The 27,024-nt window shown below is 36.2% G+C and overlaps 1 protein-coding gene across 12 annotated transcripts in view; it reads right to left on the bottom strand.

Annotated features, from left to right (window-relative positions):
• Positions 1 to 27,024, bottom strand: part of Rbp6 (RNA-binding protein 6) — a 481,799-nt gene that overhangs the window by 206,717 nt on the left and 248,058 nt on the right. For all 12 annotated transcript variants that reach the window (XM_089250878.1, XM_089250879.1, XM_089250884.1 and 9 more), the window contains exon 6: positions 23,977 to 24,069. In XM_089250878.1, the coding sequence (XP_089107004.1) occupies positions 23,977 to 24,069 (93 nt within the window). The remainder of the gene's footprint in view (positions 1 to 23,976; positions 24,070 to 27,024) is intronic.

Below are 27,024 nucleotides of genomic sequence, written 5' to 3' on the forward strand. Positions count from 1 at the left end.
TCGATAAAGAGTTAATTCCTTGCTATTCTAATCCCGCTTCAAAGTGATTTTTGCGGGTCCTGCCTCTGACGAGAGCTCTTAAGGCCAGAATTTTTATGCACTAACAAGGGAACCTCGTTGCTGATTGGTAAAAAAAATCTGAAATTAATTTTTTTTTTCAACCAATCATGCAAGAGCATAGAAATACTAGCCCTTCAACAACACTGGTGTGTGTGTGTGGGGCTGTAAATAGATTAATTATCTGAATCGGTGTCGGTGACTCGTCGGTAACTCGTGGAAATGACTAAAATTGATAGACGGGGGGGGGGGGCGTTTGCGGGCAATTTGAGTGAGTTTTTGAGTTTTTATCAAATGAAAAGAGAATCATTTATTTATTTTTTTATTTACTATTTTTAATTGTTCTTTTCTAAAGCTACACTACTTGGCAAGGTATTTTTACCTATAGATGGCAGCACATCAATTCTGAATTAGTAGGGAAAAACTTTCCCAAAAGGGAAATTTTGGCTCATACTAAGTAAAAATGAAGAATTTCTGTTCATGCAATAAGTAATGGTTGAAAATAGTTTAGACAGCATCGACACTTCTCATTATCATATCATTTTGCTAAAACTAATGTTATTTGAGATGGGAATGAAAAAAAAATTTATAATACATTTTTCGTTTTAGGGCATATTTACTGTCTTTTAAGAGAATAAATGCATATTTTATGGAGCATTTGTTAGAAGTTTTTAGAGCATAAAAATCAATGATGATGAATTAGGACGAAGTGTTTATGATGAAGTGGTTATGATGTTGCGCATTAATTTTAACATTTTTATTTTTCACGGATTTAACGTGTTAAGACGAGCAAACGTTGCAATCAATCACCTTAAATTAGACAAGTATAATATCATTATAATATAGCATAATTCTGAGGTATTTGGTCAGCACATATCTCCAAAACATCTTTTTGATCTAAAAGTAAGTCTTGCTAATTATAACTAATTATAATAGAGATAAATGCACAAATACGTGCATACAGCTAAACAACCTGCTGATGTATGATATTTTCATTTGTATTTGTGTGTATGATTTATTTTTGATTTGTAAATGACATGGAAATGCTTATATCTCAAAACTGTGATTTTGGAGTCATCATGTTCTGACCAAACACCGCAGAATTATAATGAGAATATAATAAATAATATTTAGCGTTTCAAACGTCAAACGACCCAAATCTAAAATTCACAATCAGTATTGTTGAAATCCTAATATTCTTAACAATCTCTGCTGAACACTTTTTGTTTTTTCTACTGAACACGACCCAATTCATTTTTATAAAAAAAATTTATTTCTAAAAATATCATAAATTATATGAATTAAGTCACAAAACTAGAAATCGGGTCCAACAAATTTTTACGATAGAACTCCTTCTGCTACGACAGTTTTTTTTTCCAAAATTTTTATAGTAAAATATATAATCAGAAAAAAAAAAGTCTTTTACGACTTTGACGGAGCATAAACGAAGTTACAGCTGCGTGAACAAATTCTAATTTTTTTTTTTTTCAGTTCCTCAGGCTTAATATATAATATTTTGTTGTTGTTGTTTTTTTCTTAAAGGGAACAGATTGCGGAAGCGCTTCTTTTGACGTAAGTAACAGTTGCTCTTGAAATTTATACTCAGAAGTCATTTCTCCCTTTAATTATCGCCTCGTCGTAGGTATAAGTATCTTCCAAGCTGCTTGTCTCAAGTTTTTGAAGGTCCACAAACTCAATAAGAAAAATTCAATATTCGCGAAAATGGTAGGAAAAAGGACAAAAAAAAATACACAATGAGAGAAATCCGTGTAAAAATAAATCTTGAAATTGGAGCTTTTCCCCTTATTATTTCTATTGACGAGATTTTTCTTATTTTCTCTTGAGTTTCACACTTCCAACTCAAGTGCCACTGTTTCTTATTTTATTTATTTTTTCTTCTTAGAGTTTCTTCCGCGTACTCTAATGTTCACTGAACCATTCGTGATTTTATGTAAAGCAAAAAAAGAAATCGAAAGAAAAAGAAGCAAAATAAAATTGCTAGAGGAACTCGATGAGCTTGCGTAATCAAGTAAGAAACTCTGAATTTTTCAAAAAACAAGAAGAAGGAGAAAGAACTTTGTGATTTCTGATTTATTTTTTCTTATTATTATTTTACTCTTTCTCATCCGAGTTTTCCACTGATTGTAATTACGTCTTTGTTGTAAAGTTTTTTCTTGCATGATGAAAAGTTCGTCTTACGTCGTTGGGGGGGAAAAAAATAGTAAAATGAAATTCATTATAAAAGTTAACATTAGTTAAAGTACTTATAATTCATCGTTCGAGAATGGAAATAATTTAAACAAAAATTTTTATTTTAATTTGGGAAGAACATTTTTTGTATATCATCGATGGTAAACCTGTGATGAAAATTGTAATTAAATTTAATCAAAATATGTAGGATTTTATGAATTGAATTATTTTTGACTCATGAGAAACAGTTTTTCTATAAAATGTAGCGAAATTCAGACAAAAACAATATATTAATTCATAAAATCAGACATATTTTGATTAAATTTAATTAAAATTTTCATCACAGTTTTACCATCGATGATATACAAAAAAATGTTCTTCCCAAAGTAGATTATTTCCCATTCTCGAAGCACCTCTAGTGTCTGTTATACAGTTTGTCGGTGTTTAGAGCCCAGTTGAGATATTTTCTTTAAAATCAAGCCGTTCATATCCAGGCCGACTTTCATAACATACTTACATAACATTGAAATTCAGGAATTTGCCGTTTTATTTTCCAAATATGAAGGGGACAGATGGCAACACCAGTAAAACGCATAACTGTGACAACATAAATACGTTATGGCCACACCTACACTCAGAAATCACGTTTCAGAATGTACTGTCAAATCGAGGGTTACGAGAATGTAAGAATTTGTTAGAAATATCCTAGAAAAGAGGAATGGTTGCGAGTTTCATGTATGGTTAAGCAGCTCTATTAAACCACACATATGCCTCGTCCATATTCCTCTGCGGAACTTCTAACGAATCGGTACATGTTGGAATGGGCGTGTCAGTGTTGTGAACCTAAAGTGAAGCTTGTTTCTGTGTAATGCTGTGTTATATTGCCGCCATCTACCACGTATTTTTTGAACTATGAGTGAAATGTAATGATTGAAGATGTTACTGTTGTAGGCCTGTTGCTCTCTGCGGCGAGGTTTTTTAACAGACAATGTGCCAGTGCTTATAAAAATATGGTTTCCATCTCAGAATAGAAAGCTTCATGATTTTCCCCGTTGTGAGTAACATATATAAGTTGAACAGTGAACATTGGCATAATTGAAGCTATTAATTGCAATGCTCAGTTGGATGTTATATATATATATACTGATTTTGCTAAAGCTTTCGATAAAATTTAGCATGCTATGTTAATAAAAAAATTAAGAATTTTCGGTTTCAACTGTGATCTGGTTGATTTTTTCAGCAGCTATCTAGGGGCAGAATTTGTTATGTATTTTATTGTTCGGCTTTTTTTTTTTAAGCAAAGGTTTTGATGTAACATCTGGAGTCCCTCAGGGATCGATTTTGTGACCGTCGTGTATCAGATCTTTATCAATGATCTGGCTGATCGATATAAATAGTTTACCTACATGGTGTGATCGAAATAATCTATATTTGAATATTGAGAAGTGTTTTGTCATAACATATACTCACTAAATTTCACCTTTAATCTATTCATACTATATAAACAATACCACTTTGTCACGAACCGATTCAACAACTGTCTGACAAAGAACTTGATTGTATTATGAGAATCACCAAAGATTTTGAGGATTTTAATGTTCTAATAGTGTTTAATTCTTCAATTCGATCAAAACTTGAATATGCCTGTATTATTTGGAACGCTGTTCACGATTACCAAATAAGGCTGTTAGAATCTGTACAATACAGATTTCTCAAACATTTGTACTTCAAGAAATTCTGTGTCGATTTTGATGTTCTTACTGGTACGTTTTTACGTAATTTATTTACTGTTTTAAGTTTGGGTAATCGTAGAAATTTTTTATTTTGGTATAATTTTTTTTTCTATAAATTATTTCATAATATAAGATTGATTGCATGCAACTTTTACAGGAAATTCACATCAATATACCAATGTATCGCACGAGATCTTATAATTTATTTGCAATTAAAAATTACCGATCAAATGTATGTAATTACGATCCCATTCATCAATTCTGAAGGCAAAACAATTGTCGGACCGGGCACTTGGAAATATTTCATACTCCTTTAAAAAATTTTAAAAATCACCTTTTTCAACTGTAAAAAATTTATATACTTTACTTCCAGTTTTATATATATTTATTTTAAAATTTTTACATTCATTTTTTTTGCATTTTATTAAAAAAAAAATTTTTTTTTTCTTGTAATTTTACCAATTTTTATGTTCTTTTTTTCAGTACATCAGATGCAATGCATTATTTTTGCTCGATTATTTCATTTAATTTTAAGCGTTTTTCTGTTCTTATTTGTTCTTGTATATATGTGCTTTGTCTTACATATATTTATTTTTTCTCCAACTGTAATTGGATTATCTGTTGTTGGAGTGATGAATAAAACAAAAATAACACGATCCTGCATGTACTATTCGTTAAAAATTCCGCAGAGGCATGTGTACGAGGTGCATGTGTAATTCAGTAGTAGCCAATTAGAGATCATCAGATAACTGTGATGAAACAAAAAAAATTTCTTCAAAACAGACTAAAGCAGGCGTGATTACTGAGTTTTTAGGCACTGATGGAAAAACATATGACTTAAACTGGTTACTAAAGTCACAGAATAAACTCCCATCGTGTAAGCAAACGTGTTATAGGTTACCACCACCGCCACCACTTTTTCCCTGGATTGAGTAAGTAAACGGGGATCTTCCCTTGGCGTATGTAGGCATCGTATCCAATCAGCCAAGAGTCCATACGTCAAAGGTCTAGAGGCTAGTGATACTGGATAGTGTAATTAAGGAAAACCTTCCGAATATCGAGACGCGCACGTCAAACTCTGACAACGATTCGATCGTAACAAAGTTCTCAAACTTTCACGGTAAAAAGTTGGAGAACAATTTTTTTTTATATATACACACACACAGGCCTACGTAGAAAGTTTCAGATGCGACAGGAAAGTGATCCGTCTAAACTTCCTCGCAAAATAAAAACAAGAGTATCTTCGACCCCCCATCCACTTAATGAAGAATCTAAAATAGTCTGGAGTTATTTTTACCGCCGCCACCAGCAGGCGAAGCTCATCATTTTCTCCATTGGGTGCCTTGTTTTCTCGGGAGAAGATACCTAACAAAATAGCACACCTCTTTCTCTCTTCTATCCTTTACTAACCTTGTTTTTTGTGTGTGTATGTGTGTTGTACTGTAACTATAGCTACCAACTGAAGGCAATAAGCAATGAGCGATCGTAACTAGAATCGCACGAAAATTCGCAGCAATTCCACTGATTGGAGCCCTCTTTTCGAACTCTCTCTCTCTCTCTCTCGCTCTTATTGTTCTTTCTAATAAGAGAGAGCATCGGAAAAAAAAGAACCAGGCCTACCGGGACAGAATGATAATAAAAGAACCAAAAAAAAAATATATATATATATAACAAAAATCTACAGCTAGAACGGTATTGCTTCTGTTCGCTGTCCGGTAGGAGCGTAATTCGGTAAGCAACGGTAGTAACACTTACCAGGCCCAGAAGCTAATCGAAAACTTATACCGTGTGCCCTAACAAGTATTAGGCCCACACTTTAATCAAATAGACGAAGAAAGTTGCGAAACAAAAGAAATATCCTTTGCGAAGGAGGGGGTCGTTTTTCACTTTCATGATAGCGCGCATGCAGTCGGGAAAGAAGTGTCTTGTGAAGAAGAATGGGTGGCTGATGGATGAGATGATGATGAAAGCTTCGTAATTAATGAGTTTCGGTTCTTTCATACGAACTTTTTTTTTTTGAGAAACCAGAAAGGAACGCGTTCCTCCCGTTAAAGTGTGTCAAATTCTATTAACCTCGAGTCATCACGTAAAACTCATTTTCCCCTCTTCGTTGCTGTTGTTGTTTTTTGGAAGAGAAAGTGTTAGATAGTTGAATTTTCTTGCTTATGTATCGTGTTGAAGGTTATGCCTAGTTTTTTCCTCTGAAAGGTTAGAAAATCACATTAAAATCAACTTCACCCCGACCATCGATGTGGGAATCGACACTTTATATATCAGATTATGGGGAAAAAATGAATAGTTATATGAAAATTTTCGGTAGGTTATTTTGGTTCTAATTAAAACCTAGAAACAAAAATATAGCCTTTTTTACATGGGTGGGAAAAGAGATTTCCCCTTTCAATAAATAGCTACTACGAATGTGTCCATGACCAACATGCTATTGAGCAGTGGTTCTCAACCGGGGCTGCGACAGGCATTTTCGCGGGTGCGGGATGCAAATATATAGAAAATTGTAACATATTAACTGATTTTCCCGAAAAAAAAATTGAAATTATGAGAAGAATTGAACTGACATTTTTGAAAAATATGGATCATATTGACATTTTCACACCTCAATTTTAACCTTTTTCCAGAAACGTGTCATGCGAAATACACGTTGCAAAAGTTTCTTTTTTTTTTGCCCAAAATATTTGGCAGTTTGTTTACATTCGTGTGTTACATTCTTTGTGTGTGTTATTAGCACATTGCTGCGCTTTGATATGCTACTGTCGTGAGCTTGACTCACAAAAAAACGTCGAGAAATTTATCAAATGCTAAAAAGACATATATATATTACAGTTTTTTTCCGGCGAAAACAATTCATTGAAGCTTTTCAACTAGAATTTTGAAAATTTCAAAAAAAATACGTGTAAAATTTTAGTTTAAATTTCTAAATTTTAATTTAGTTTTTGAATTAATTTAAAAAAAAGAATCAAAACATCTACTTTTTACAACAACAACTACTACAGAAAAAGTCAGAAAAGTAGAAAGAACAAAGAAAGTAAGAACCAAATTTCTTTTGGTAATGGATAGTTAATGTAATTGTATTACAAAAAAATTGAATTTCGTAACAAATAATCGTCCATTGCAAAACTTGTTCCATTTAAATTCCACTTGGATAGATTGGCCCTTGATTAATTCTAATGTTTCACTCCATTTCCGTACGTCAAGTTCTTATTTAAGGTGGGGAAATGTTGCGATGGTGTGAAATTGAATAATAACACGCTTCTCCACACCGACGTGCGAGAGAAGGTACCTATCGTATAATTCCATGTAATTAATCCAACTACCACCTTTTCTGACACGAATCATACGGATGACGAATGGCGATTCCATTGCTGATTTTTAGGCAGTTGCAGCGGCCAAAAAGACCAGACGATTGCTGGGAATTTATGGCAACCCATCATCATCAAATCCCTTCTCGTCTAGATGCTCGAATCTAATTATAGGCCTTTGTGGAAAGATTTCCCCTCTCTTACTAACTATTCATAATTTTGATTTTTTTTTTTCATGATCGAGGAAATCACAAATGTATCTAGTTTCTCAATCTACGAGTGCCATCTCTACAATGTATAATTTGCATTATTTCTAACATCCCGTACCGATGTCACGGTAAATGTGATAAATCGGTAATTATGCATACTTACCAATCGTCTTGGTAAATTTGATAAATTTATCCCACTTCTACCGGCGAATACGCACAATACCCAAGCGTCGTTGGATTTACGTAAGCGTATTTGATTAATACTAAAAACATTACCAGTTTTACCGGTGATCATGCATAATGACGAACTGTCGTTAGTAACAAGAAAACACATATTTTCTGGATATTATTCTATGCTGAGGTGAACTGGGAAATAAAAGTCATCTTTGTCTTCGCCAGTACACAAACCCAGGCTCACCATGCAAGTGGGTCTGGGTTTAGTGTAGCCGCTTGCACTTTTGCAAGTGGGCCTGGGTTTAGTATAGCCGCTTGCACTTTTGCAAGTGGGCCTGAGTTACATCTAACCACTGGAGACCAGACCCTACCTTCCTTATTTCACACACTGTGGCGTGAGGCGCTGAAGTGGAGGGCATTAGTAGCCTCTCTTCACTTCAGGAAATGGCCCCCCAGGTGGGATAGTATAGATACACGGCTTTTTTTCTTAGCTCAAGATATCAAGGAAACAGATATTTTCTGGATAACATGCTGAGGCGAACTCGGAAAGAAAGGTCATCTTGTCTCGGCGAAGTGACATGATTTTAACCCGTAGCCCTATTGGAATATCCCAAGACCTAATAGGGAACCATTGGTTCAAATCTTGGTGGCTTCACCTGTTGGCGAGGTTTTTACTAAGAATAGAACAGCTTTGTGAATAATATTTATGGCCTATTTCGATACTGCGAAATATTTTTTTATTAATTAATTTATTTTTTCAAACAAAGCGTTTTCTTACAAGGTGTCGTGTGAAAATTAATGTTACCTTTACCTCATCGACAAAGTATGTGATTCCAGTTTATAAAATGCTCAACAGGCGTTCAGAAACTACCCTGTAGCAGTTTTGAGATTGAAAATACAGTGTGTAACAAAACGAAAATTTTAAATTTTTAAACGGTCCCCCGTACTCCAACTTCCAAATAGAAAGTTGTTGCCTTGTCTCTCTTGATGCCGACAAAAAAACCTTTCATGTTTCTAAGTGCAATATTCACAGAGATATTCGGAAAATGGAGGGAAAATTTGGGAAAGAACAGCGTTAAATACGGGTAAAATGGGTACCACTGTATTCTAAAACAAGTGACACTTTTGCTCGTCATAATTCACTTGAACGCTTCACATCTGTGTTTTTTTGCACTGGTTTCTTTGATCAACTGCCACCGCTCTCTGTCACAGGATTTTAACCACTGATTTAAATCATTGTGGCACCATCTGTTGGTAAGGTATTTACTAAGAATAGAACAGAGCTTCGTGAATGATATTTGAGACCTATTTTAATAATCTGTTGCGGATTTATTTTCTATTTTTTCCCAAACTGATCGTTATCTTACATTTTTTTTTTCATTAAAAACTCTTACTGTTTTCTAATATAATTAAAACATATATATTTTTCTTTTGCTTAATGGTTCCATTTCTAATATTAAGTGTAATCTGAGGGAAGTAGTAAACACGATGTTTTAACTTTTGCAAAATTATGAGAATGTAAATCAATATACTTGTATTGTATTGTAGCAGTGGGAATATTTTATGTATATAATAATAATATTATATGATATTAAAAAAAAATCACCGATGTGTGTGGTTGTTTTTAAGCAACCATTTTGCCATTGACTGATCAATGTCTCTACCTAAGTAGAGAAACCAAGACGAGAGCTCAGTGCTCGGTACTTCGCATCGACTAGCAACGGCAACTATTAGCTCGGATTTTTATACCCTAAAAATTAAAAGTCGTTGCTGATAGGTTAAAAAAACCTGAATTTACCCCGGTCAGCAACGACGTTTCATCTTTAGGAGGGCATAAAAATCCGAGCCCTAATAATTACAAATGTCCTCCACCAAAGCTAAAGTTATTCTTCCAGATTAGGAAGAAGACGTTGTTGGTATAACCCCGTGAGACACTTGCGTTGGGAACACCCGAATTTCTTCTTGTCTTGGCGAAGATACTTCGAGGTCGGTCGGTCACAAGAAAAATACAGACCAATTTAGATCATATTGACGGAGAGGAATCGAAGATGAAGTGCATCTTATGCAATATGGATACGAATTTTTTTTTCTTTCTTAATCTACCGATTGGAGGGAGAATGTCTTCTCTACAGATCTCACTCTAGCTCTTTTATTTCGTTGCCCTACGCAAATACTGAGCGATATATTGCACACACGCATCATCTTCTCTCTCTCCTCTAATTCTATTTTTCCTCTCGACACATAAATAGGTTTCCCTCTCGTCATCGTCGTCTCTATGTTAGGAAATGTCAAACTAGTCTTCATAACAATAAGGTTTCTTCAGCACAAGCGGGAGGGGGGGGGGGGGTAGATGCATATATTCCAATTCACCAGGGCAACGAGACTACAGAGAAAGATCTCGTGCTCAATGGGAAAAGAGGGTCCGTGTAGATATTACTCGAATAGAATAAATACACACGCAATGTAGCTTTTTTTTTTTCCTGTCGTCTTTTGAAATGCACGCCGTATAGCTTCAATCTACGATTTCACGTGTCGAAAAAAAGTGGGTGGTGGAGAGTAGAGCGCGAAAAATGCTGCGAATCAATTTGCGAGGGAGTTTGTTGGAAAGCGTGATAAAAATGGAACTAAATAAAATGAAATAAAACGGAATAAAACAAAAATAAATAAATAAATGTGGAGGAAAGGACTCGGCGAAAGGGAAAGTGAAATTGACTTGGATTGAAGACCGCTCGGGAATTTCCAACTGCTGGAATTTTACTTGGGTTAAATTTATGTATATTGGAAACCATTTGGAAAGTGCGAGGGGGGAAATTTTATTCCATTCCTTTTCTTATTCTTAATATTATTTTTTTTCCCCCTCCTTATTTTCTACATTGGTTCGTGGGAAAAGAAGTAAAATTATTCGCATCCTATTTTTCGACGAAATGTCCGGTATTTTTCTCTCTCATGAAGATTTCATATGAATGCTTTTTATAATGAAAAACGCAGATTTGCATTTTTCTTTATATATATTTTTTTTTTTTACTTCATATAAGGAAATGGTTTATATTTTGAAGAAATATCGTGTCACAGTTCCAGTTTCGATCATTTCCCACCATAAAAAAAAATATATTTATATATATAGTAATAATAAATTTGAATTTAAATGTATGATGGATTCATCGATATAACTCACGTAATATTCGATTCCTGTTTCTTTTTTCTTTTTTTATAACGATTAAATATTTATTTGGAAAAGATCAAAATATTTTATTTGTAAATAGTTTTCTTAGGAAATGTTCAGGTATATATTTTGAGTTGTGGTTATTACCGACCGCAGTGATTGATGTTTCCAGATAAATTATTACTTTTTCTCTTTATGTTTCGAAGATTCTAGGCTTTAGGAGAGTCCACGCTACATTGGATAGAAAACTTACAGCTGGCCAAACAATCTTTGAATGTGCCGCAACCAGTTTAAATGCTCCGGAAATGTTCCGCGGGCCACTTGAGTGATCCGGAAATGTGCACTGGGGCCACTTGAGTGGTATGAAGCTGTACTACGGGCCGCTCGAGTGCTCTGTAACTGTATTTCGCGTCACGTGGGTGATATGCAAATGTGCCGCGGGTCACTTAAGCGGTCTAGAAATTGTTTTTTTCTTCTTCTTGTGGGCCCCACTCGTGGCTTGCTGGTGATGTGCGTTTGTGCACCTGCCTTATGTATTTCCACCAATTTTCTGTAGGATGGTTCGATTCTTCCTCCTCAGTCACGGCTAGAGTTTTTCCACCTTGACCCATGCCCTTGTGGCAAACCAGCTTATATAAGCGGGGTTCAAGGCTGGTCTTGTGGTGGTCTAGAAGTCTGCTGAGGGACCATTCAAGTCCTCTGGAAATGCACCTCAGGCCACTTGAGTGATCTGGAAACATAGAGCGGACCGCTTGCGTGCTATGGAACTGTGCCGAGGGTCACTCGAGTGATCTGTGAGCATGCCGTGGGTCACTTGAATATCTCTAAATTTGTCGTGGGTCACTCAAGTGACTTGGAAATCAAACGATTAGTTCATTTTTAGAAAATTAGGTTTGAGGTCGTGCGCCACATTAGCTGACTCCGAGGGCCATATTTGGCCCGGGTGCCATGGGCCGAGCATGTATGATATACAGGGCATTTTACGAATAGTCTCTGAAAGAAATTTAATTTCTAAATGTTTATTCTAAAATCAAAATAAAATATTTGATTTGCAATAAAATAAACTAACCACATTTTGAAGCGTATATAATCCTCAGATTTCATTATACGTTAACAAAAAATTTATAGTGTTTATTATATTCTGCTCTTTATTATAATTGGAGCTTTTTTTTGCCTAATAGATTGGAAGAGAAATAATCTTCAAAAAGAGATAATTGGCAAAACATAGTTTTTTTAAATACGACTTATAAAAAACAAAGGTAATTAAATTGATATAAAACTATAGTAAGGGTCTGCAAACAGAGGGAAAGCATGATATATGACATATAGTTATAATTTAAATAAATATAACTATCGTATCATACTTCAGTATCTATACCTCTGTTTCAATAGTTATTGAAAGAAATATAAAATTTTAAATTTATATACAATCAAATCCCGTTATTACGAACTCCAAGAGACCGGAGAAACCACTTCGTTATAACGAAATTTCATTATGTAGGAATTCTAGATTTCTTCAATTGCATTGTTCCTATGTAAACTTATCTGGGTATCAGAAAAGTGTTCGTTAAAACGAGATTTTCACTATAACGATATTCATTAAAACAAGATCCGACTGTAATATGAAAATTGGCAAAAAAGATCTATGATAGAAATTCTTGATTACTACTATGTACTACTTATTTATATGCTAAATATTTTTGAAACAAGAAGTGAAAAATTTACAAAAATTTACAAGAAATAGAATTTCTTCACAAGAATTTCTACAAAAGATATCTCGGTAAATTTAGATCTAAATCTTAAAAGAAAAATTTTTTTAGATAAAATAATAGCGGGGAAAAATGTTTTCTTGTAACAATTTTTAATTGTGTTCTGTTTAAATTTTATATTTCCCCAAATAATTATTTAGATATTAATAATTCATATGAGTTTAATCTCCGTCTTGTTGTCGATCATTTTCAATATTTATTTTGAGTTTGGAATTGAATTGAATTCCTTTCAAAATGCGCATGAAACACCTCGTATGTAATTCTGTTAAAATTTCATATTAACAATCATTTCCATACCCCCTTTTTTTGGAAAAAATGCGTTTCTATACCCTTATTATTTTTATTATTTGAACGTTTCCCGTCCAACGAGGAATACGTGCTGAATGTACGCCTCAGAATCTCCGCAAGACACGTACAGCGTTTTTTGGGACGTAAAAACTATATTCTTTTATTCGTGACCTATTAGTACCTGAAGGTAAAATATTACAACGGGTATAGAAATAACAGCTATTCTTCATTCCACTCCCGTTACTTTCTAAAGGAGAAATGGGAGGATAGGAGACACACACACACACACAAACCACTAAAAAAAAAGAAAGGTACAGCCCAACGAGTGGAACATTTTAGACAGGCGATTTTTTACAGCCCAAGGCAGCGACGGGCTCTACTTGCTTCGTGAAGTGTGACCCACCCACTGCATTAACTTTCATCTTTTTCCATACTGCGCATTTATAGTATACGACCTCAAAAAACACCGTCGAACAAATGGCCGATATCAATTTTTTAGTCCGACCTTTAACAACAGTCAATAAGCAAAATAAGTTTTAGACATTACCACCTACGCGGCAGCAGCACGTGTACCTCATACCGTACCCCCGTTGGGGGTGCTCGGGACCTCATTCATCTATCTGTCCACCGTGAGCTACGCCCAGTTTTAAATAGACAAGAATTGGTGGACAGAATAAAAAGAAGTAAATCTCCCCTTTTTTTAAAAAAAAGGTCTCATTTATGTGAAAACCATCAATTGAAGGGAGGGGAAGGACAATCTGTGTGCGCACACGATTAATCGCGTGCGACATGGATGTTGTCGAACGTCGATAAGTGAAATCTGGATGCAAATCAGAGCTTTTGAGTTTTATTACATGATCACGCAATGTTTTTTTTTTTTGTTTTTTCTCTTCCATAATAACAATCATTCAAGATTTCTTGATTATTATTCCGATATCGGGGGGTTGGCCGTTACAAGAATAACATAATTCCGGTAAACATCCATGATTATTGATCGAAAGTTATGATGTAGAAACCATCAATGATGTCCATCAGAAATAGGTTGTAGAAGTGAGTTTCAATTGAGATAATCACCTGCGGCTTAAACCTATGTCATTTCTTTGGACTGTCCAATCAAATTATCAAACCATTTTAAACTCGGATTGAAATCGATGATTAATGCCGAAAAAAAAAATTATTTCTTTCATGAATTCTGAATCATTTCTTTCATGAATTCTGAATCTTCATCAATTGTGAAATTATTTCACTAATTTTTTCATTGGTTTTCAGAATAATTTTTCATTGGTTTTCAGAATAATTTTTCATTGGTTTTCAGAATAATTTTTCATTGGTTTTCTGAATAATTTTTCATTGGTTTTCTGAATAATTTTTCATTAATTCACGAATTAATTTTCATTAATTCACGAATTAATTTTCATTAATTCACGAATTAATTTTCATTAATTCACGAATTAATTTTCATTAATTCACGAATTAATTTTCATTAATTCACGAATTAATTTTCATCAATTCTAGAAATATGTTGTTCTTTCATCAATTTCAAATTATCATGTCTGAATTTTCATCAGTTCAATCTGTTTATATTTTTATGTGGATAACTTGCAGCATTTCTAAGTATTCTGTAATATTTTCATGCTACTAGTATTTTAGAAGTTGACTTCTCTCAAAAGAACTGCATATAAAATCATTGCTCAAGAGAGACCCGAAAATGTTTGGGTCGCAGCTCAGGCCACCGGAATCGTTAAGACACTCCCTAAAACCGGTGATGCAACAAATGGATTTATAATCGAATTGTAAGGGGATTCGTACGACCCATCTCAGAAGCCACTGCGAATTAGTTTGGTTCGCGATCCATAGGTCAAGAATCTACGTATAAGAGCATTTTTTATGCATTTCTGACCACTTTAAAGAGGGTGTGGCACCTCCTCAAACTGTTTGTGTTGAAATAACCTTTCGTTGTGGGCACATGGTTTTACACCACCAACCACTTGACCGCACATACAGTTCGTACACCTTCCTCTAAGGCATTTCGAACGAATTGGTACACGCCAAGATGTGTTTTATAAGTGTATGTGGGTCCCAATGTATTTATGTTTTCAGAACTGTGTTTGTTTCGTGTTCTTGCTGTATATGTTTTACAGCAGAAATAATGTTAGTCTGGTTGACTTAAAGCCATTTCTCTCCAACAAATGCAAGTGGCACTGCTGTGCCAAAAAAAACAATGTGGCCAGGAGTGAATGAGATAGAAACTTCTTAAAGTCCATTTCAACCAGTGTTCTTCAACCTTTTTCCTACTTGCGGACGGTTGAAAACAAGTGAACGATTTCGAGGCATAAATGGGAGGAATAATTTTAGAACCGGCGAATATATTATATATATAAGATATACAGAAGACTGGAGGAGACTGGACAAGTCTTCTGTATATCTTGTATTAACAAGTGGAGAGCGACATTCATGTCATATTATATATATATATTTTTTCAATTGGAGGAAAATTTTACAACCTTCAACTCATTATATTTCAAACTCTACATGCGAAACACATCATTGAACTAAAATCTCTGCTGTCACCTATCGAAGAAACCCAGAACTGTGTCTGATATCATTTCAAGTGAAACTGGCTGTTAGTTTGAAAAGCAGCGTGCAGCAAGGAAATTAACAATATATGTGAGATAATACTGCATAAGTCCATTATTATCCTGCTGCATGCTAGTGGAAGTTTTATGCGTTAAAATACCGGTTGCTAGGCTTTTATGCTAGTCCCAAAATCGATTTTTATTTTTAAAAAAATCGCCGGTACCTTGTCGCGTAAGATTTACGCCACTGTACAGCTTAAAAAAAATCAACAACTTGTAACACTTATTATACAAATACAAATACAAATACGACGCCACAACAGGCAAATTGCCCAACGAGGTGGCTGACTTAAGAACATCATGGATCCCCGAGCCATTTTTTGGAGGCCCTACCTATTACTGCTACACCCCAAATGCACACCCCCCCCGCGGAACCCCCCAACGAATCGGTACATGCGGGAATGTGCGTGTACGTGTAGTGCAACCTGACGTTAAGTTTTTTTGTTTCTGTGTAATGCTTGTTATGTGTAGTGCTGTCATCTGCCCCCAGTTTTTCTAACTATGAGTGAAGTGTTATGGTTGGATGATTTACCGTTGTAGGACTGTTGCTCTCTGTGGCGAGACTTTTTAACGGGAGATCGGCTCGCATTTGCGCCTTGAAGTTGGGAACCACAGAAAACCAACTTCAGCCGACCACCACTGTGGGGTTCGAACCCGGATCCTCGCATCACGAGTCCGCACTATAACCACTCGACCACCACAGCGGTATATACCACCACACCACATATTATTAATTTCCGCGCTGCACACCGGTTCGAAACAATGATCAACTTTTGAAAAATTAAAAAGAAATGGTTTTTGGTTCAATTTGATAGATGGCGAGAGGAATCATGTTTCTCCATTAGAGAAGGTGGAGTCTATAGTGGTTGTTTGTTTATTGTATTATGAAGGGGGTTGAGTCTATTTAAGAAGCAGAGGAGTCCATTTATATTTTGAGTAACATTCGATTCGATTATTTCTTCATTTGCTTTATATTACTGATACGGCTGAACAGTTTTAGCTGTTTCTTTTTTTTCCCCCCACCTATATAACAGTTTCAAAAGCATTATTTCCACCATGCTAGTGGCTTTACGAATCCAGCGAAATGTTTGAGGAACACTGATCTAAACGACTTATCAAGCTGGGTTGTCGTTACCCTTTTCAACTACACCGATATTTGCCACGTCCTCGAAATCATCAAAAAGTACAGAATACTTTGTACCAAATCGAACAAAACAAAACCCTTCGTTATATTCAATTTTTTTTTTTTTTAGCCTCGCTTTTGAATTTTTACTCCAAGAAATTTCTAATAAATTTGAAACCAGACACGGTTCACCAAGAAATTATTTAAAAATAAAATAGGGAAGACACACACACAAAAATAAAATTTCCATACGAAAAACACTGTGTGAACAACATCTTCTTTTTCAAAGAAAAAAAATAATAATAATAAAAAAACGACCTCACGGAGAAGACGATGATTAGTTATTAATGGGGAGAAGTCACGAAGAAACAGTTTATTCGCAAACTTTTTAAAAAGATTAATAATTCATGAAGACTAATTAATTATTTCTTTATTCTCTTTTTTTTTTTTATCTTGTGATCTTTAAATGTTTTCTCGCAAGAAGCGATTAACGGGAAAAGCGTAACTAGATTCTTTTTTGCCCTTCTTTTCTTAAAGGTATTTAATTGCATTTAATGAAGTTCACGTCCTTTCAAGCTGTAAATTTTAATTTTTCCCTAAACCCCCTCCCCCCCTTTTTTTTTAATAAATAATTTTTTTCAAAGAAGAAAATCTGGAGATCTGGTGTCAATGGTTGACAATTTTTTCCTGGCGTTTTTAAGCTTATGAGGTTTCTACCGCTACGTGGTTTAAGGTTTGTCTGCTTCGTTATGGATTTTATGCGCTAGCTTTTTGAATTATGGTGCTTTCGTGAGTGAACGTTTCTAGTTCATATGGAAATGCCCTCTCCACTTGTTAGTACCAGATTCATTCAAAGGCCGGTTAATTGTGGAGGTGAAGATTACAAGGAAGAAATTTCATAATTGTATGTGGCCATTCAAGTATTACGTCAGCATCGATGGGGGGGTTCCGATTTGATGACAAGGGGGGAGAGGGGGGTTTGGCTAATGCTTACGTCATTAACCACCCTTTATGAAAATATGAAATATTTTTAATGGCATCTTACTCGGTACTCCAAAAACGAGAAAAACCTTTCGATAGTTTGTAGGCACTTGAAGTAACATCCCCTCCCCCTATTCATAAGTGCCCTACAGTCTCTTTAGTGATCTCTAAATGTTTCGTGGATCCAAGTGCTCTGAAAATGTGTATGCGCCGCTTAAGTGCTCTGGAACTGTGCCTCGAGTGATCCGTAATTATATGCCGCGGATCACTTAAATAACCTGAGAATGTGCCGCGGGTAAGTTGAGTGATGTAGAACCGCACTGGGGGCCACTTAAGTGCTCTAAAACTACGTCACATGTCACTCAAGGGATCTCCAAATGTGCCAAGGATCGCTTAAGTGTTCTGGAACTGTGTCTCGGGTCATTTAAGTGATCTGAGAATGTGCCACGGGCCGCTTAAATGCTCTGGAATTGTACCACGGGACACTTATGCGATCTGTAAATGTGCCGCTTAGTTCATTTTTACAAAATTAGGTTTGAGGAGGGCAGACCGCATCCGATAACCCCAAAGGCCATATTTGGTACGTGGGCCAAGGACCTTTATGCGATTTATCATTATATGGCTTAGAGGGTTGGTCGCAATGAATTTATGAAAGACAAATTTTGAATTCATAGCTTTGAAATAACATTGAAATTAACAGAAATTGATTATAAAAACATATAAAGGTATTTTCTTCCGAAATTTCAATTTAAAAAAATATTTTTTGCATTAAAAAAATAAAATTTTGATTGGCGGGGGGGGGGGGGGGCACGAGTCCCCCTATGCCCCCACGTTTCTGATCCCACCAATATGCGTTAGGATTCAGAGGGGCAGAGCTGATGGCGAAATTTTGCTGACAAGGGGGCGGGGGGGGGGAGAAGGGGGTCATAAACGGCTATTTGCTTACGTAATACTTGAACGGCCCCTTATCTGCTTCCAAAGCTTAGACGGTAGAGCACTCGTCCGGCAAGCGAGAGACCGGGGTTCGAGTCCCCGTGGGGACAGTGATGAATTTTCTTGCTTGTAATCTTCATCTCCACAAATAACCAGTCTTTCAATGAGTCTTGTAATAAGTTTCTAGTTACATTAATTTTTTTTGGAATTTGGAAATGATAACGTTATTAATGTTCTTTGTAATAGAAAGATGTCGCTTATATGTAAATGGTTATTATGAGATGAGATTAGGTAAATGTTTCGAGGTACTAATTGATGAATGATATTCGTGGGACTTGCTTACAGGGTGCCCCTTAAATTTGTGAATAGTTTGAAAATTAACAGCAATCGAAAAAAAAATGGTATATTTGAATGCCTTTTGCGAAAAGGTTATTCTCACGAAAGGGGATTTTTTTTTGCGTACGGGAAGAAAAATTAGTTGAAACTTTTGTCGATAGAGAAATCTGCACGAAAGCAAATCTTTGGAAATATGCGAATCAGAGTCCTATACAATTTTTATATGTACGATTAACAGCTAATGTCTGAATTTTCTCGTTAATGACACCTTTCGGATTGAATTTTACCTCAGCCACGAGAATCGCCGCACGATGTTATACGAACGTTTAGTTCAGACGAAGAAAAGATTGAAGGAAAAGGTTCAGGTCCAGAGTTTTGTGAGTAGATTTCTTGCCGCGTCCTCTATCGCCGAAATTTGAACTATATATATTTTTTTCTGTGCCAAACAAAAAAAATCCACTTGCATTTAGAATAAACTTTTCAAACCACATTTGACTATATCAATTCCTTCAATATTTATGAATAATTTTCCAATCTATTAGCAAATTTAGGGAGGACATCCTGTATTATTGTGTTGAACCAGTGATTTGATCAAAGAATTTTAAAGGAAATTTTTATCTTAATTTTTATATAACTATATAATTAATCCGACTTTATAATTGAATTATTCGATTGGCCCAAGCGTAGTGATAAAGTGCTTGGGAGTATACGATAAAAGGAAATCCCAAATTGCAATGGAAAGACTCTTCCGTTTTTGCCACCCAGTTGCATGTATCACTAAAGAGCAAGAAGATAATGTAAGAACAAATTATTAGACCTGTTCTTACATATGTTGCACCGGCTTGAGCTTTCGCTCATAAAAGCAATATTTGCAACTTCCAGAAACATCAAAATGATATTCTAAGGAGATTCACAGGTGCTCCAAAATACTTCAGACTAACCGACCTGCACGCTGATCTTCAAATTCTATCCATCTACAAATATATAAAGAAACTGACCAAAAAGTACTAGTTAATAATTTGCCAAGTGCTTGTTCAGATTTTTACCGCTCATTCAAAGCTACATAAAAAAAATTAAAAAAAACACTCTTGAAAATTCTTGATTTAAAGTTGATTTTTTGCGACAAGGCTCAGTCAGACCTATCTTGGGACAACCTGGGACCCATAAACGCGTGGGGGGCCCTCGCGATAAGAAGGTTTGGTTCAATGATTTTTTTTTTCAGGAGCGATTACTTAAAATTGATAAGCAAGTACATTAGACTCTCGACTATCCGATCTCTGTACTATCCGGCGTAGTTAAAAATTAATAATTGATAATTCTCTTTGATTCCAAGCTGGAAAAAAACCAGTTTTGGGGTGTGGCTACATAAAATCGATTATTAAAATCTGACCATCCGCACTGTGCTAGCCACACCTCAAAACCGAACCGGTTTTTTGCGCGGGTTAGAACGTTATTGGAGGGACATTGTATCGCGGAAGAGGACTAAAAGGAAGAAGCCCTCAGTCATCTACATCAAGAACTTTTAAAAAATAACTGCAAGTTTTGACTCTTCCATCTCAGGCCAACCTTTGACATTTGCGTCATCATTTATCAATAAAGAGTGAAATAAGTTGAAATGATTTTTTTTGTAAGAATTGGTTTTGGTTATTTTAAATGGGAACATTTTTGTGTGTTCATATTATACAGGTACGTGATTTAATGCTTCATGCAATAAAGTTAGGCATAAGGGGTCATTCAAGTATTACGTCAGCATCGAGGGGGTGGTTTCGGATTTGATCACGGGGGGGGGGGGGTTGAAGGTTGCTTATATAATATGTCAACCACCCATTTTCGAAGATATGAAATATTCTAAGCTGCTGACGAAATTTTGCTGACGGGGGGTGGAGGGGGTGGGTCAGTGTTTTGCTGACAAGGGAGGGGGGAAGGTCAAAAATGGCTGAAAATCTGCTTACATAATACTTGAATATCCCCTAACGTAATTTATCCTATAAAAGGTGCCCAAATAATTGCATTCTTGTGTGGATGATTTATTCTATAATACATTTTTGAAACGTAAAGCTCGGTACTTAACAAACATTTATTGAGTACTCATCTGTACTTAGAGGTACCGTACATGGTATAAAGAACTCACATTTATACATGGTATATCCCACCCATAGAGACAAGTGTATCAAGTGTATATGTGCTCTTCAATAGTCTGCGGAGAAATATCTGCAATTCCAACACAACATATTATATTTGTATTGATATTTGAATCCGGATTAAGATTCATTGGGACGTATCTCACAAATGCAAAAGGGAAACACTCAAAACGCCCTGTTTTTCATTGATATCAAGATCTTCCGTATTTATCATCCAATATTATCAGTATAAGATATTGAAAACCCCTCAGCATTGACGGTAGTATTTAAGAGTAAAATTAAGAGGAAAATCTGTGACACCAGATGGTTAACGGAAACTTAGGCCCCCGTCATTTTGTTTCCGACGTTTCGCCACGAACGGGACTAAATAAGTAACCGTACGAGTGACCGAGCGCATGAGTGAACACATGAATGACAATGTGAGTGGGCGTGTGACCACATAAGTGGGCGAGTGATCGCATGAATCACCAAGTGAGTGGGTGAGTAACCATCTGAGTGACCAAGTTATTGAGTGACCGTATGAGTTAAACAGTGAGCGATCGAATGAGTCAGTGACTGTATGTGTGACCAAATGAGTGGGCGAGTGACAGTATGAACGGCCGCGCTCTACCACCGTTGAAAAAGGTGCTGTCACGATCCTAGATTCAAACCCTAGGGAGGATATAGATACGATATTTTCCCGAATGAGCTTGAGACGACCGCCGATAGATAGCGCCTTCATTTCCAACCCATCTCATTAATGGCAATAAATTGCAATACGGCTGGAGTTGTTGTAGTAGTATGAATGGCTCGGGTGGGCATACGATTGCGTGACCAAGTGAATAGTGAGTTATCGACTGAGTGAGTGATTGAGTGCCCAGTATGAAAGACCCATTCCACTCTCTCATCATCTCACTCATACGGTCACTCACTTCGCCCCGTCACAAGCGAAACGTCCAAAGGTGAAATGTGCAAGGTAGCGAAACATCCTGGGGACAAAATATCGGTGGCGAATTTTCCGGATCCCGGCAAGATACCGACTATTGGTACATTCTTAGAAAGCTGGTTATCATCGATGAATTAGCCCGTTGAAATGAATCGTTTATTTGTACACCCGGCAAGAAATGTCAGCTCCAATTCATGCTTTATGTAATGAGGGAGTTTGCAGTAGACTTCTAATATCTTTTTTTGTTAGATTTCCCGTTTTCGCATAGTAAGAAACCTTTTTATTCCTCAAGAAATATTTCGTGCTGAAAGAAAAACATTCTCGTGGAACCCGTTTACAATATTGCAATACGTGGACATGAATGTCTTTAGGCAATTAATTATATTATATAGGCAATCTAATTAATAAACATCGGGTACATACAGTATAAAAGCAATATCTTCCAACACTTTGGTACCGAAAGAAATTGCTAGGGGTTCCGGGAAAAATATAATTACTTTAGTAATGGATATCGGTGGGGAAAACGCGTAGTAATGTTCTAGGGATTCCCTATATCATGTATGGTTACCAGACGTCCTCTTTTAAGAGGTCGCGTTCTACTTTTTGATATCATTGCAAGCGTCTTCCTAGGTTTCAGAGAATTGGTCTTTGCGTCCTTCTTTTCAGGTTTCCGGGATTATTCCCTTTTTTTTCCATGAGGAATTTTGTTTTTTCGTTCTGACACATTTATATCCCTTCATCGACATGAGTGTTTTTGTGTGCTTCCCCCCACACGTTTACACGCTTTGACCTATCACCCTTGAAATTAGCCCTTTGAAACAGCCCCCCCCCCAACTCCACCAACATGGCTATTAAAGCTTTTCCGAAAGCCAATGAATATAACAAAAGACAAAGTTCTTGGCCAAAGAAAACCTCGTCGTGCTCCAGGCAAAGGCCACAATGCAATAAAATTGACCGGACGGTGGGGGCATTTAATAAAGAGTGAAGAGATACGGATCACGAATCAGCATTTGTTTTTTTTCCTTCTATATTTGTTTTTTTAGTGGTTCTGGTTTAATTGGCAAAATCAATTGTGGTGGCCGGCTAGTGTAGTGGTGCCATCTGTTGTGAAAATTGAGAAAAGTGACGTTACCAAGGGTGCATGCGAAAGCGTTCTCCTTTCTTAGTTTTCGAACCTAGCAACCCTAGATATTTCTGCAATTTCAGATATATCTGAAAAGTTTGGGGGACTCAGATAAACCACTTCACCCGGGAGCCCTCTGATGCCGTTAAGATGCCCTTGAGGGAGAGGAGTGTTGCCTCTTTTTTCCAATCAGAAATACAAAAAATATTGGTAAGTAAAATAGAGTTCCTAAGGATTTTTTGTGACTGTGGTATCGGCATCTATTGTAAAAATAGGGGAAAGTGGCGTTACCAAAACTGCACGCACGAATGTCCTCCTTTCTCAGTTTCCGAATCTGGTAACCCTACATTAATAGGGAAATGCTTTTTTCACAAGGCAAAAATTTCGAGAAACTGTGGGCAACAGTAATGTATTTAGTGTTTTCCCATGATAATTTAGAATAGTATTCGGTATTGCAAGTAATATTTTGAAAAAAAGCTAAAAATTGATGTTTCAATACTATTTTTCATCGCAGTTTTTTGCATCAAGTGCCGATATTTGAATAACACTCAGTAACTAATGTAAGGCGGGGATCACACTATAAAAGTTTGATAAACCACTTTTATAAAAGTTGAAAAATGCAACCGATAAGAGCATTGGTAACATTACAGCAAATGCAATCGATCACCTTATGGTCGTATTTTTCGAGTTTTATTCAAAAAAAATGAACTTTTATAAAACTTTTATAGTGCAATCCCAGCCTAATGTTATTTTCATCATCAAACAGAAAATAAAAAAAGCTATGGAATACTTTTGCATTATATACCAGGTACCAATCAAACACATCATCTTGGAAATCTGGATAGAATAGGAACCAAAGAGACTCATGGACATGTACTTACCCTACCGAATTGCTGGAAATAGTTTTTGACATCCTCTAGAGTCGTTGGGGCTGACAGACCCCCTACAAACACTTTTTTGGTCCTGGTCACCATCTGCAAGAAGAAAAATAAATACTGTTATGCATTCATATTTACAGCAGGAAATATTCAGGAATCGATATGCCCCCATCAAATCAACAAGCTATAATGAATATGAGATGACTTAATTGCTGTACCGGGATTCCTTCAAGTTCTAATTCGACCTTTATAGCATCAACCGCTCGTATGGTTGCAGTTTAAAAACTGCTCAAAATGTGTTGAAAAATCACCCTGTATCAGTTTTGAGAGTGAAAATACAGTGTGTCGCAAATTGAAAAAAAAATCTCAATTTTATAATATTGATACCCGTCCATAAACCGCTAGCTAAAATACCCAATCGGAAAGTTGTTGCCCTATATCTTCTCAGGCAAAAAAAGCACTTGGATCACGTTAAGCTCAATATTCGCTGTGATATTTGAATTCGAAATCTAAGATAAGTTGGAAAAGAACAGCATAAATGAGGGAAAGAAGCATTGTGTCCATCAATTTAATCTCATCGATGTGCACCCCTGATCCGGCCCAAGGATATAAATGAAAAGTTCGCAAACCAGACGCCACCATCCTGCTCGGTACAGATCTGGCAGGACGAAACGAAAATGAATCCCGAATCGAGGGCCAGCGGAATCGGGGTGGGGTGCCACCCCACTTCATGTCCGTCGTGGGGTTTTTGCCAAAGATACAGACCTATAGACTTCAGCCATCAGGAATTGGCGCTGCATAATGGGAATGCCAAACTGGAGAACTACCCTCTACACGCAAGGCAAACGAATTACCAAATAGTAGGGTGAAACTAAGCTGTCTCACGACGATCTGCCCATTAGTTAAAAGCAGGCATCTTCAACCATCTGCACCCGTTTGTTGCTCGCGGGCACCATGGCTGTCCATGAAGCACCTAGAGTGCTCGATGCTCGTGTCCGATTTCGTGCTCGCGGGCACTTGATCAACGTCCCAAGTAAACGCCTCATTCAAATTGCATTGAAGGATTTAAATCATCTTCATTTCATGTAACGGTATGTCGAACTTGCCATAAGGGTGCTGCTCTTTTTGATGATGTGCACAGGCAGTGCTCGCGATTAAAAAAAGGTTGAAGATCCCTGGTTTACAGCCTCTTTTCCTTCAAACCGAGCACAACTCAGGTCTATCGGCACTACCTAATTTACTACCTAGAGAGTTGCGCCGGAAGTTAAGTGTGTGCACCTAACAGTGTGAGTTCGCATCTAGAGTTGTGTCTGAATTTCAGTGCTGCCATCTATATTTCAGAAGCCGTGAATCTTTCACTCAGAAACGTGGAACTTTCTTTGTTGTACCCAGAAGCGACAGGGAAACAACTTTTCAACCGGAAATTAGAGGACAGGGCGTCCATATCATAATTTAGATTTTTTTTTTTGTGTTCAATGTATTTTCTACTCACAAAACGGGTAAAGGGTGATTTTTCAACACATTTTGAGCAGTTTTTAAACTGGAACCATACCTCTACGACGAATTTGATGATATAAAGGCAGCGTTGAGACTTACAGAACATCCTGCGTATTCCTACGCATGTAATACAGGATGGGAAAAAGTCCGTAGAAACTTTTAAAAATGAATAAAAACCGGAAAAGTATAATCGAAATAAAAAACGGTTTTGCGGGGTTAGTTCACGGGAATTTTTTTGACAGAAAAAAAAACTCAAAAACAGCCGATAGATGGCGCTAGTACGAGTGACTTCGGTGGAAATATGTAAATGAGAAGGTTATAAGAACTTGCGCTCTAATACACAACACGTTCACCATTGTAAACCGTGTATGTGGACCTGCTGCACTCTGCCGTTGTTGGATTTGGGACTCGCCTGCAATGTGTTATCCCCTGTGGAACGCTTACTGCTGTAATAAACGATTTGGAGCAATTCTGTTCGTTATTTGCGTATTTTTTCTTTGACTTGTGTATGTCAGCGTCACCTATCAGCTGTTTTTCAGGTTTCTTTCCTGTAAAAAGAAAAATCCCGTCACCTAGCAAACCATTTTTTATTTCAGTTAATTTCCCGGTTTTTAAAATTTCTACGGACTTTATTCCCACCCTGAATTTTCTTTAAAAAATGAGATTCACTCGAATTGCTTTGAATAAAAAATTATATTCTTTATGTATTTGATACGAGTGCTCGCATTCACCCAATTAACGACTTCTAAATTACGCTCAAAGGGATTATTTAATAGAATTAAATATAAGTATAGATAATTATATCACATAATTGCACAGTGCGCTGCATATGCCGATGAAGCATTATGTTATTTGATTCCGAGGCAATTATGCTTATTTCATTTCGAAATATGATTAAACAGAGGCTAATTACGTTAATTGAAATTTACTAACTGAATTTTTCATATGGTTGAATGGGATATTAGTACGCTTCGTTCCATTTTGGAAGACAAAAATATTAATTAATAATACGGTATGCAATTTTTTTTCTCCTTGTTGAGAGGAATGAGAAAAATCTTACCAATGACATTTTTTTGTGAAATTACGTAAAATGAGTTCCGTAACATCAGTGTTTGTCGATATATCGTAAGTAAAATTTGGAATTTTCTTGCTGAAAAGGTTTTAACAGAGACCCGTCTGGAAAGTATGAAGTGTATTTTATGAAGAATTATCGGAAGAAGAGAGAGAACTTTATTATAGTGAGTGATCTGCGCTATATCACACCATTTCCCACTGGGGGGGGGGGTCTATTATCCTTAAAATGACTGTTTGGTGTTTCGAATTTTTTGTATTTTGAGTGATAATCGTTGAATTACAATTTATACATTAATCCCTTTCAGATTCTGTTGCCACAAATGTGTGGGCTGCTTTCTTTCACTGTAGAGTTGCATTTTGTTTCTTTTGACCTCAGAGACTTGAGCCGTGATTTGAAGGATTGTGCAAATTTTGAGTCTGAAATATGGTGAATATGAATTTTAGGAGCTTTCATCATAGGGCAGCACGCAAACTTGAACT

The sequence above is a fragment of the Pholcus phalangioides genome, unplaced genomic scaffold (genome assembly GCF_987345545.1).
Source record: "Pholcus phalangioides strain wild (caught in Gottingen) unplaced genomic scaffold, Ppha-v1.0 ptg000024l_1, whole genome shotgun sequence".
NCBI classification, from domain to species: domain Eukaryota; kingdom Metazoa; phylum Arthropoda; class Arachnida; order Araneae; family Pholcidae; genus Pholcus; species Pholcus phalangioides.